Consider the following 13,030-nt stretch of genomic DNA (forward strand, 5'->3'; position numbering starts at 1 on the left):
GACCCAAAATAAACCGGCAGCCTGGGTCTCCCGTGAGGAACAATCAACAGCTTTTAAAAAATGGCTACCGGTCTGTGTTTTTTTTTTTTTTTTTTGCTGTCCGCTCGACTGATACAAAGCCGCCAACACAACATTGCACGGTGGCCTATATTTAGCACACATATATACCGTACGTCGTTTTCGAGGAGCAAAGTATGAAAAGCATGTAGCCAGTGGCACTACACAAAATAGAGCTTTCATAAACCATGTATGGTTACTATAGGGAAATCATGTTGATTGATGGATTGACTGATTTAGTGCGACGAGAAAAACGACATAGGCCTACGGCACATTTTATATACTGGTGCTAAATTTCATCTACCGGTACCAGTTTTAACTACTCAAATTTTGTAAAGAAAATAGTTTGATGTATAAATGGTATGCCATTTCTACTATTAGCTCCAAGAGATTAGCCAGTGGATGTGAGTTTTTTTTTTCTCTCATACATGCAGGCGTAAAAGATATTAAAAGACATTCAGAATATTTAGCAACGGTTCCGAATCAGACTCTTGTGTGCATTCAATTATTACACGATTGTCTCCCTTGGTTATTTGCATTCTCCACGATGCGAGGAATCTCTGAACATCGCATGGCTGGAGAAGACTCTGGACACGGCTGCTGAATGCCCGTTGTTGAATGATTTTAGAACTTAAATTGTAGTTTGAAATCAAAATTAAACCTCTTCAATGTTTGGTAGAGGAAGACCACCGTTTAGAGGTGGGCCCGGGCCGTTCAGGGGTGGTATGAGAGGTAAATTATTGTAAACATAGCATGTTTATAACCGTTGACAGCAACAACAACATCATTCAATGACTTGGTAACGGCTTTATGAGTCTGAGACGCGTATATGCACCTTCTGACTTTTCTTACAACTACACTATTCTGGATGACTATCACTTCGCATTCTTCTACCTGGCTGGCGCTCACATAGTCATGGATTGCCTCTATTCACTCCGAAAGGAAGCATCGTAAAATTTCGGAGAACAGTCGATTACAAACCTCCCCAGCCTGTCCAGTTTCTCCTGTATAATGCTAGTCCGAGATTGCTGAGTGTTTAGGTTTGGCTCAGTGTTGTCCAGCCAGCGATGGTCCCAAACCATTGTTAGAGTGCTTACCATTTAAATACCTGATGCAGGCTTCGTGGCAGTTTGTCACGGCATTTGAGACAAAAATTGCTCCTCAAATACTTCTCCATGCCCTGAAGTTCGCAGACACTTGTGTTCCATACCTTTTGATCTGTTGATTTATGACCAGTGGTTGTTTCCTAGGACTTGTGCGCCCACGTGGGCACTAAGCGAAGAACTAGCAACCATTTTGGGAACGGACAGTTTGAGCTTTCTGAAATATTGAAGGATATTTACCTTTGGGATGGTCATCAGCTCGGGATTTTATCTGTCTGACGATCTAGGGCCCTAGGCATTGTAAAGGGAGGTTAGCTATCGACTGTTTTCCAAAATTTTATAATGCGTCCTTTAGGGGTGAATGGGAGAAATCCATGATTATGGGAGTGCCAGCCAAAATGTAAGAAAAAGTTATAGTCTTCCAGGGCTACCGCTATACTGAGGTCACTGTGTTCGTCCCTCCGTCAGAGAGCCAGTCAGGCTGTAGCCTATCACCGTGGCATACCGTTGCTAACTGGTAGTTGTACGTTGTGTTTGAGTGCGTTTCCAGATCTGTCCAATTTCTTCCCATTTTAATGTTTGATCCCATTGTGTTGTTAAAATATTCTTGAGTGCAGCATAAACACCAATCAAATACATAAATAAATAAATGAATAAATTCTGGGTAAGTTATTGTAAAACAAATTTCTGGTGATCTCACTCTCGCTTTGCTCTAAATGTTTCAGGTCAGTCGATCCAGAGAGGAATTTTATCTACTCCCCGTGGTCCGACGCCAGGCATTTTGCCTTCTCCGCGAGTTCGAGGTCCCAGAGGTCTTGCTCGACCCAGAGGTCCTGGGGGTCCTAGAGGCCATGCTGGTCCAAGAGGTCCTATTCTGGCTACTCCCAGAGGTCCTACCGGTCCTGGAAGTCTTGCTCGACCCAGAGGTCTTGTAAGACCACGAGGTCTTGTCCGACCCAGAGGCCCTGCTGGACCCAGAGGCCCTGTTTTGGCTGATCCCAGGGGTCCTGGATACCAGGAAATATCTCCACAGCCTCCCTTCACACCTCAGGGGGAACTAGCGCCCCGTTTCCAGGGAGATGACATGTCAAAGGGGCGACGTCCGCTGTTGCAGACACCCAACAGGCCAGCAGAGGCGGTGAAGAGGCAGGCACCAAAAGGTACAGATAACAGTGTATATACATGTATGTATGGGCCACCTTAATCGTACTTCTTCATCTTTTTGCTAGTCTTGTCAGATTTTGTCCTACTTTTAAGGGGAATAAACATGTCTTCCTAATTTTTGTATAGGTATGTCGGTAAATGAAAATAATTGAATTGATACAGCAGTCTTCAATCTATACCACATTTGAGGCATTCAGAGGTTTTCAGTTTTTGATAAAGGGTGATGTGATGCCCCTACTGAATACATGGAATGTCACAATACAGGAGTTACCAGCTGTGCATATAGTTTAGCACAATTTTGACACAGTAATTGTATTCACCAATATTCTCTTAATGAGATATATGGAAACATCAGTACCATCCCCCAGCAGTTCATCGTTCAGAAAGTTGAACTGTTTGGTGTTGTAGTAGATACTTTACTTTGCTTTGTCAAAAATAGCAAATCTTAAAAACTGTGGAATTGAATACAAATTTTTGAAATTTTTTTCCATGTTGCTGATATAAGGCCTGTAACAGTTATGGGCAGAGAGATTTGAAATGGACTTCTTTTGAACACTTTCAAGATCAGGAGAGTGTAACTTTGATGTTACGACATTCCATGAGCGACAAGATTTATTTATTTATCTGATTGGTGTTTTTACACCGTACTCGAGAATATTTCACATGTACGACAGGGGCTAGCATCAATGGTGGGAGAAAATTGGGCAGAGCCTAGGGCATACTCACGACCATCCTAGGTTGCATGAGCGACATGGCATGTTCAAATGGGTAAGCAAATTATAGGCTGTCCAGATTTATGCCTTTTATTTTGAGGGGGCCAAAATGCATGCACAAACACTCAGGCTTAACACAGTAATGACATTTTTTCCAAGACACTGATCAAATACATGATTGTATGAAATTGGTGAATGTGATAAATGATAAATAAGCGCATGCTTCTTGAATTACTGATGAACACTGATATGAAACTTTTAAGACAGTGTATGATTGTGTTCCAGTTCAATCTGCTGCATATAGTCCATCACCTGCCAAGAAGATGGCTGCTACAGTTACAGCCAGTGCCAAGCCAGTTTCAGCCGCTGCAGCCAGTGCCAAGCCAGTTCCATCTACTGCAGCCAGTGTCAAGCCAGTTCCAGCCACTGCAGCCAGTGCCAAGCCAGTTCCAGCTGTGGCAGCCAGTGCCAAGCCAGTTCCAGCTGCGGCAGCCAATGCCAAGCCAGTACAAGCTGTAGCAGCCAATGCAAAGCCAGTAAAAGCCGCCGCAGCCGATGCCAAGCCAGTAAAAGCCGCCGCAGCCAATGCCAAACCAGTATCCCCTGCAACAGCCAATGCCAAGCCAGTATCCCCTGCTGCAGCCAGTGCCAAGCCGGTACCAGTTTCTGCAGGCAGTGCCAAGCCAGTACCAGCTGATTCCAAAACTCCAGAGAAAAATAATGATTCCTCACCGTCTACGGACACAAAGAAAACCTGTGACCTTTGCAAGTGTGATCTGCCAAATGAGGATGTAAGTTATTCTGCGCTTCACACTTATATTTTTAGCTCGCCTGTATCGTCTGTGATTCGCACTAACAGTTGTGAGGCATGTGGGTGGATTGGTGGAAGAATCTGAAGTGGCCCTTGGCTGTGGGCAGTCATCTTAAAGAAGCAAAGCATTGAATTAAAATAAATACCTTCGGTGCTGATTGTAAGACCTATTTCAGGTTTTAGTTTTGCAGCACCTCTGAAGCAGCTCTTCTTGAAGCAATACTGTTTGTATTCATATATGAACAAATTTCACTTATTCTGCTGTCCACTAACTGAACCTTCAGTTTCATTGTGTAATTGCAAGCCTCAGGCAGCTTTTCATTTTTCTTGATAATATATACAGACCTGTATGAAATGTTGTTATATCTTGATAAAGCTGATAAAGTATCGATTGGGTACACTGAGACAACCAACAAATTACAAATTTACTGGACTAATTCTTTCATTTCAAAAGTTAACAGCATTCTTACCCAAAATTGTCCGTAATATATCAGTTGATTTATGGCAGCAGTCTCTTATCGACAAGAAGGAGGGAGGGGTGTGTATAAATATATGCTTTGTAAAATAACAGCTAAGTATGGCATGGGAAAGAGGACATTCCCTAATTCCTCAACCATTTCGCATATGAAAGAACGACTTTCAGTGCAGTTTATGCACATTTTAATTTTGGAGCCAAACAAACTTTGATTGGATGGGCCAATTTCAAGGCTTCACAAAGAGCATGATTTGTTCAGTCTGCACAGAATAATGCCTTCAGAATGTGCTTGAATAAACACCTTAGAAACATGCTAAGAATTTGAAGAATTACAGTACCATTGTTTTCTCTCTATTAGGCATACAAGAAGCACATTGAGGAACCAATGCACAAGGAGAGACTGGCCTTTCAAGAAAAGCTCAACAAGTCCAAGGCAGAGAAGGCAAAGGCTGCACTTGCTAAGGTCAATTCCGAACTTGGTGTGGGGAAGAAATTGGCTGTACCAAGGGAAATCTCTGCAGCAAATTCAAACACGAGCAGTGCGACCGCCTCTGTTACTGATCAAAAGACAATAGCCACTACTCCAACTACGTGGGAAAAATCAGCAGCACAAGTGCAAAGGAATTCTGCATCAACCATACCTAAAACATCTGCAGTAGTTGAGCGCACTCTTTCTTCTGCTAATGCTGCCCTAAAAAATGCAAGATCAGATACTCCCAGTGCTGCTTTGTCTGCAAGTACACCATTATCTGCATCAAAATCTGTCCCTCCAGGAAACACAGCAAGCACAGTTTCTGCAAAAACCACGACATCTGCTACACAGGAATCGTCCATGGACTGTAAAGGTGAAGTATATGCATGTAACCTGCGTATGGTGTTGGGTTGCCCCGAGGCTCTGCTCGGTTTCCACTCACGATAATGCTGGCCTCTGTTTTATAAAATGAAATATTCTTGAGTACGGCTTAAAACACCAGTGAAATAGATAAATACATAGATGTATCTGGAAACCAGATTTTTCATTGTTCACATCACAGCATCAGGTTTTTAGCGAGAATCATCTTTAAGGTAATGTAAAGGTAACACAAACTGGAATCTCTGAAAACGACTGTTGTTGTGCCAGCAAACTGTTTTTTTTCCCAAGTTAGACAGCCTAAACTCATTGATAGACTCTAAATTTGCGATATGAGAAAAGATAAAAGACAACGGTTTAATTGAATATTTATCCCTTCATTGTCCATCTTTGGCATCGGTTTGCTGGCTGACATCATTCAGCGTAAACATATGGTTTACAGTTGATTTACGTTCGTTGGAAAGTCAGGAAGGCCAGGCCATTCTTGTAAAGTTTTTGAAAAACTAAGGCCTGAAGTATCTCCATTCCTTAGAATACACCAGTGTACAGCAGGCCATTTTTCATACAACCAGCAAGTTCAAGAAAGAGTGATCTCCCTTTATTTTTTCACCCATCTCCTATTTTAACATACATGTAGGTATTTCTTGTGAAATATTTCGGATGGTCATTGCAAAACACATGATTCCACTCCATGCAAAACTCTCATGGTACACTGTTGCTGTGCATTTTGGTGCCTCAGGAGACTTTTAAAGTTATGAAAATGGCACTTTCTTTTGTTGTAGTCAGTTTATGTTTATACACATGCCAAATGCCCATCAAAACTGACCACCATGTTGCATGTAGTGAAAAATTCTTCACCAATTAAATACATTTACATAAACTCCTACATGTTCGCTCAAATCCAGCTCAACCTGGCTTCCTCTCTGGTCGGGGGCCTCCGTGGCTCAGTTGGGTAGCGCGCTAGCGCAGCGTAATGACCCAGAAGCCTCTCACCATTGCGGTCACTGTGAGTTCAAGTCCAGCTCATGCTGGCTTCCTCTCCGGGCGTAATTTTGCAGATGGTCGTGGGTTTCCTCCCACCATAATGCTGGCCGTCAACGTATAAGTGAAATATTCTTGAGTACGGCATAAAACACCAATCAAATCAAATCAAATCCTCTCCTGTCGTACATGAGAAGGTCTGCCGGGAGATGTTTACGGTTTATCTCCTGGCTCAGCATGATTTCCTCTAACCATAATGCTGGCTCCCATCATATAAGTGAAACATTCTTGAGCGCGGCATAAAGCATTAACCAAATAAATGTATAAAAAAATAAATGCCTCCTACAGGTACAAAGTTTTGATTCAGTGTATGTGAAAATTTCTGCCTCAGGAGCCATGAAGAAATATTGCCCAGATTGTCAGATTAGCTTGCCTAGCCTTGAGGTAAGTCTAGGAGATAATTACACCTATAATAATGTAGAATATGGCCTGATCCTAGTGATATATCCTACACATATCCTAAATGACTTGAAATTTCACCCACAAAAGTGCATTTTTAGAGGCAAGTAAATGCCACAAAAGATATTATTTTTGGCGGTGAAACTGATAATTTTCCAGTACATGTAGAATATCATCCCATGTTCCAAACACACCTCAAAATACCTTTCTAAAATCAATAAAACTCTCAGGAAGAATCAGGAAAAATGGGCAAGTTAATCATGGAGGAAATTTAGGGTATTTTTTGCTTGTCTTATGAAGATTCTACAGAAGTTATGCAGCCTTGTTGGTTGGCTCGTCTGGACAATGACACCATCCTAATAGCATCATACGCTGATCTTTATCTGCAGTTACAATCTGGTAGTCTCATCCAGATTGTTCTAAAAATATTAATAGCTTTGTTTAACGAAGGATACTTGATGGATTTACAAAGAAATCATGAGGGCCAAAGGCATTCTGGATACGTCACAATAATAATTCATCATAACACGTGCTAATAAGAATGACAAGCTAATTAACATACGGAAACAAATGTATACAGAAAAAACACGTGGAGTTTAACAATATTTATAAGATAGAGCATTGGGTTTTACAAGACTTGCTTTGTTCTCATGCTAAACGTGACAGTTTACAGTTTCGTTGAAGTTTGCTGACCTGGTAAGCCAGATGTGTAATTATTAGTGCATGGTTTATCATTTGTCTAATTCTCATTCTGTTCAGGTGTTTAAAAAAGTTGATGATGTCCAATACATGGTGTCTGAAGCTTATTGGTGTCAGTGATTTGGTAGAAAATTTGACGTGCGATATACACATGTTATGTCTCGCCAAAAGCTTTGGCTGTATTGCCAATTGGCCTTTTACAATACTTACATGTAGGTAATCTGCATCCAGATTTTATTGTAAATGAAAGATGCATTCCTGACAAAATTGTATTCTGATCTGAAATCGTCTCTATAGTGGGTTATCGTTTAACATTTACTGAACACGGCAAAGCCGGGTTACTTCCTGTGCGGAGTTGTATGAAGTAAATCAGTGTAAACCTGATTTTCCGAGTTTCCTCCTGAGGTCTGCTCAGTTTCCTCCCACAGTCTGTCCATTTTCCTCCTGAGGTATTCCCAATTTCCTCCTGAGGTCTGCCCAGTTTTCTCCTAAGTTCTGTCCATTTTCCTCCCGAGGTCTGTCCAGTTTCGTCCCAATATCTGTCAGTTTCCTCCCGAGGTCTGCCCAGTTTCCTCCCTAGGTCTGCCCAGTTTCCTCCCAAGGTCTGCCTAGTTTCCTCCCGATGTCTGTCAGTTTCCTCCCGAGGTCATCAGTTTCCTCCCTAGGTCTTCCCAGTTTCCTCCCGAGGCCTGTCCAGTTTCCTCTCGAGGTCTGCCCAGTTTCCTCCCGATGTCTGCCCAGTTTCCTCCCAAGGTCTGTCCAGTTTCCTCCCACAGTCTGGCCAGTTTCCTCACAAGGTCTGCCCAATTTCATCCCGAGGTCTGCCCAGTTTCCTCCTGATGTCTGCCCAGTTTCCTCCCGAGGTCTGTCCAGTTTCCTCCCAAGCTGTCCAGTTTCCTTCCGAGGTCTGTCCCGTTTCCTCCCACCATAATGTGGATGTTGTCATACAAGTCATATATAATGCAGTAGGGAGTAAACTAAACAAATCAGTAATAATGTTGTCCGGGTTAATCCCACCATGATGCTGGCCGCCGTCGAATAACGGAAATATTCTTGTGTATGACGTAAAACATCAATCAAATAAATCAACAAAAAAATGTAAATTTGGTAATAAGACTTAAGCAGCTCTCCATTGCCACTGTTTTTTTTTTTTCTTTTTCAAATCTCTTAAAAAGTTGAAAGAAACTATACGGCTGTATTTGAGTGTATTTGTATTTGTAAGTGTATTTGAGTGTATTTGTATTTGTAAGTGTGTTTGTATTTGAGTGTATTTGTATTCCAGGCTTACAACAAACATGTTCAAAGTATCATGCATGAAAATAAAGTTGCTGCAAACAAACGTCCAGATAGAAGATATCCTGGTGGAGGATCGGATTCACGTCGTTCTGACTCCAGGGCTAACCGGTATCCTGACTCCAGGGACAGTCGGTATTCTGACTCCAGAGATAACCGTCACTCTGACTCCAGGGATAGCCGGCCTTCAGACTCCAGGGATAGTCGGCACACAGATTTCATAGATAGCCAGGGACTTGGCCATTCTCCTAGTAGAGGACTGACTCCAACGAATGTTGGCTCCAGGATTCTCGATAATTCTGGTTCCAGGGCCCCTAGTAATCATGGTAATGCTGGATCTAGGGCCCAGAATACAGCATTTATGAGACGGACAGGCAGCCCTGCCATCAGAAACCAACCCCATGGCCCCTCAGTCCCAGAAGATAAGCAGTACTGCACTGCCTGTGATATCAGCCTGCCCAATCATGAGGTAAGCTTTAGACAGAGAAGTACATTTATGTAACAGGGAATCACCTTTATTCCCCTCAGCCAACCCAGGACAGAGAATATGTACATTTCCCACTCTCACTATTCGTGGGACACTGTTGACAACAGGGGAGTTTCGAGTTAGAACTCTTTGTATTTGCTAAAGATAAAAGAAATCCTACTGTACCACGTCATCTATCGGAAATGTTAGGCAACTGTTTATATGATTACATTTGCTACTAGTATGACATGAGCGTCTGAAAAATGTTTTAGAAAAAAGTTGTTTAGACTAGACGAGTGATGGAAAAAGACAAGGTAATCATTTGTGAGCTTGTATATCCTGAAGGAAGGGGGGTGGGGATTGGGGTGGTGTGAGGTGGGGTTCACCATTGAGGTCACAGACTGACCATTGAGGTCACAAACTGACTGACAATTGAGGTCACAGAAAGACTGACAATTGAGGTCACAGAAAGACTGACCATTGGAGTCACAGAAAGACTGACCATTGAGGTCACAGAAAGACTGACCATTGGAGTCACAGAATGACTGACCATTCTAGTCACAGAAAGACTGACCATTGGGGTCACAAAAAGACTGACCATTGGAGTCACAGAAAGACTGACAGTTGAGGTCACAGAAAGTGTGACCATTGAGGTCACAGAAAGACTGACCATTGAGGTCACAGAAAGACTGACCATTGAGGTCACAGAAAGACTGACCATTTGGAGTCACAGAAAGACTGACCATTGAGGTCACAGAAAGTTTGACCATTGAGGTCACAGAAAGACTGACCACTTGTAACCACCTTTTGGGTATCCAGTTCACATATATGTGAAAGTATTGATTGTAATTAGTCGAATACGTGTTATTGGTTGCCAGTTTGGAAAGGTCTGTTGATATACATGTACAAGTTTGACAGTGGTCAAGTTTGTTGTCTTCACATAATGATGCATCAAAGCAGAATTACAATGTGACAGGGGTACAGTTTCACACCCAGGCATGCCAGGGTGTAAATCCCCACATTCCCTTTTTAACATGCCCATAATTTATCAGATTTCACAGACTCTAAACTTCTGTGCAAAATCAGTCTTGAATACATCTTTTATTGGGTGTCACTGTCTGACTATTTGACATCTGACTATTAATTAGTGTAGAACACTTTAAATCACGCTGTACCTAATGATTTTCCATGGCTGTGGAGTCTTCATTTGTGTAGCTTTGTATTGGTTTCTGCTCTCAGGCTTTCATGAAACATATTGGAGGAATTTTGCATCAGGAAAGAGTAGGTGCCAAATCTCGCATGGACAAGCAGAAAGATTTCCCAAAGTCGTCCTCATCCATCCAATATTTGTCACGTAATTTTCCCGGCAGATATGACACAGTGGAGAACACAGGAGTGGCTCCTGGGCACAGAGGAGGGTATCCAGGTAATGTCATAAAGGGCTCTGCTGGCAGGCCAAGGAAAGGAAAACACTGCTCGTGCTGTGGAGACAATTGTCAATGGCCATACGTGCTTAAACCCCCCAAAAAACATGCTGTATAATTGAGTGAGTGAGTGCTTGGGGTTTAACATCGTACTCAACAATTTTTCAGTCATATGATGACGAAGGAATCCTTAGGGTGCATGTACGTGTAATGTGCCTCCTTGTTGCAGGACGGATTTCCACTGCTCTTTTATTTAGTGCTGCTTCACTGAGACGACTTACCGAAGGCAAGTAAGCCGCCCGCCTGAGCCATTATACTGATACGGGTCAACCAGTCATTGCGCTACCCTTCATGCTGAATGCCAAGCGGGGAAGTTACAATTTCCTCTTTTAAAGTCTTAGGTGTGACTCGATCAAGGATTGATCCTGGATCTACCGGTCCCTAAGTGGATGCTCTACCAACTGTGCTATCCGGGTCGGTACTGCTGTATAATTGTCTGATGTGAGCTGCAGAGGTTTAATCAGAAAATGACATCTGCCAGAATAAATGAGTACATGGTTGTAACTGTGTTACATTTAAGTCGGCATGTTCAAAATTTTGAGAAACATCAATCATTAATAAAGAAGCGAATAAATCATTTATTTATTGAAATGATATTACCCTTGTTGGCATTAAGAAATAATTTACAGTAGTGTAGTGGACAGTAACATGTTTCCAGAAGTAATCTCTGGACGTGTGCTACTCCTATTTCTTTTCCTCAGCGTCACACTATAACTATTCCCTTCATGTTTTACTCTGTAAAGATTTATATCTGTTTACCTGGTAATTGTATTCTCCGTCTGCTTTCAGACAAAGCCCCCAACCATTGCGCCTTGTGTGACATCCACTTCCACTCACGGGAGGTAAATTTTTACCTATTTCTTTAACTGTTGATATCAAGTTTAATGATAACACTATCAGAAATTCCAGTTGCAGTTCTGACAATTACCAGGTAAGCATTACCGCAAAAAGTTCTGTGGATGCTCCTCAAGGGATCATTAACGTACTCCATGAGGGAGAGTGGACAGACCCCACAGAGGGTTAAATCATTTTTGATTTCAGCAGTGATTTGGGTCAGAAATATCATAGGTATGTGGCTTCTCAGTGCCTTGTATGCTTTACCGTTTACATGTGATTTTTGTACTTATGCCAGACCTATGTACAAGGAAGAAGACTGAGTAAAAATGCCTGTAGCAAAGATAAACCAAAGTCGCCAGCACTGAACAGAGTGCTAATGCTTATTTGTCTAAATGTTTGTAGTAATATGTATAGTAAGAACTGGAAGTACATGTTTATTTATAACAATGGATGTTGCAAAATCCTCCATGGGACATACAAGCTAAATACTAACTCCCACTGTCCTCAGGGGAAAGATTCTCTCCCCACAGAGCATAATGCAAATATATTATCTATCCCTGTTGGGACAACAGGAGATCGGCAGAGAATGTTAACCTGGTAAGTGGTAATACTGTAATTTTCCTTCAGTTGTTGACCATCTTGATTTGATCAAGTCAGATACTTTGCACATAGATATGTGTTCTGCCTTCAACCAACCGGCAAGAATAACGGATTCACCCGTCTCATTAACTTTTAAGTGGTAACAACATCCAGTTAATCAGTGTTTTCCTTAATGGTGGACAGCAAAGATGAAACCTCAGCAACATGCATACATGTAAGTTGTCTCCACACGTCTGAGGGCAGGTAAAACCTGGTATCTCAAATACTTTCCACACCCTTTATGAATGGGGACAAAACCAGCATACAGGTTTGCTGTCCTGTTTAAACATCCTGTCAAAGTACGTCCTGGAACGTGTGATTGACTCAAGTTAGCCAACCATGTGCTTGAAGATCGGCATACTTGGGAGCTTAATATCCATTGGCTCAGCATACTTGGGAGCTTAATATCCATTGGCTCAGCATACTTGGGAGCTTAATATCCATTGGCTCAGCATTCTTGGGAGCTTAATATCCATTGGCTCAGCATACTTGGGAGCTTAATATCCATTGGCTCAGCATACTTGGGAGCTTAATATCCATTTGCTGAGCATACTTGGGAGCTTAATATCCATTGGCTGAGCATACTTGGGAGCTTCATATCCATTGGCTCAACTCCACCCAACCATTGTTATGGGTCTCCACTAGAATAGTGTGGAGTTCAGTATTCAATCTTCAGGTTGTGTATGATCATCAGCGATGTGGACCAGCTGTGTGCCATCAGTTAAGTTCACTTTGAGTCATGTCTTACGCTCCTGTGTGTCTGCTGAACTTAAGAGCTTTCAGTTTCGTTGATTGACAACTCTGAAATTTTCTACTTGCATAACCTGATCAGCTTGATCAGGTAGCTATCTGATTGGATATAGATGATGGTCGAGTAAGTTCCATTAGGAAGACTTTCTTGTAGCAATAGGATCATGACAGAAAACGGAGTGATATAAAAATGGAGTGATACACATCGTTTCTGGATTGATTGATTTGATTTGAATTTTTACTCCAGAA

General features: G+C 42.0%; 1 protein-coding gene across 1 annotated transcript in view; it reads left to right on the top strand.

The window, feature by feature from the left end:
• The first annotated feature begins 3,592 nt into the window (after positions 1-3,592).
• LOC135477585 (uncharacterized) overlaps positions 3,593-13,030 on the top strand; it is a 40,001-nt gene continuing 30,563 nt past the window's right edge. The window contains exons 1-6 of the mRNA XM_064757742.1: positions 3,593-3,828; positions 4,682-5,168; positions 6,546-6,598; positions 8,595-9,074; positions 10,311-10,497; positions 11,345-11,397. Of these exons, the coding sequence (XP_064613812.1) occupies positions 4,709-5,168; positions 6,546-6,598; positions 8,595-9,074; positions 10,311-10,497; positions 11,345-11,397 (1,233 nt within the window). The 5' untranslated portion in view covers positions 3,593-3,828; positions 4,682-4,708. The remainder of the gene's footprint in view (positions 3,829-4,681; positions 5,169-6,545; positions 6,599-8,594; positions 9,075-10,310; positions 10,498-11,344; positions 11,398-13,030) is intronic.

Source organism: Liolophura sinensis, chromosome 11 (assembly GCF_032854445.1).
Source record: "Liolophura sinensis isolate JHLJ2023 chromosome 11, CUHK_Ljap_v2, whole genome shotgun sequence".
In the NCBI taxonomy this organism is placed as follows: domain Eukaryota; kingdom Metazoa; phylum Mollusca; class Polyplacophora; order Chitonida; family Chitonidae; genus Liolophura; species Liolophura sinensis.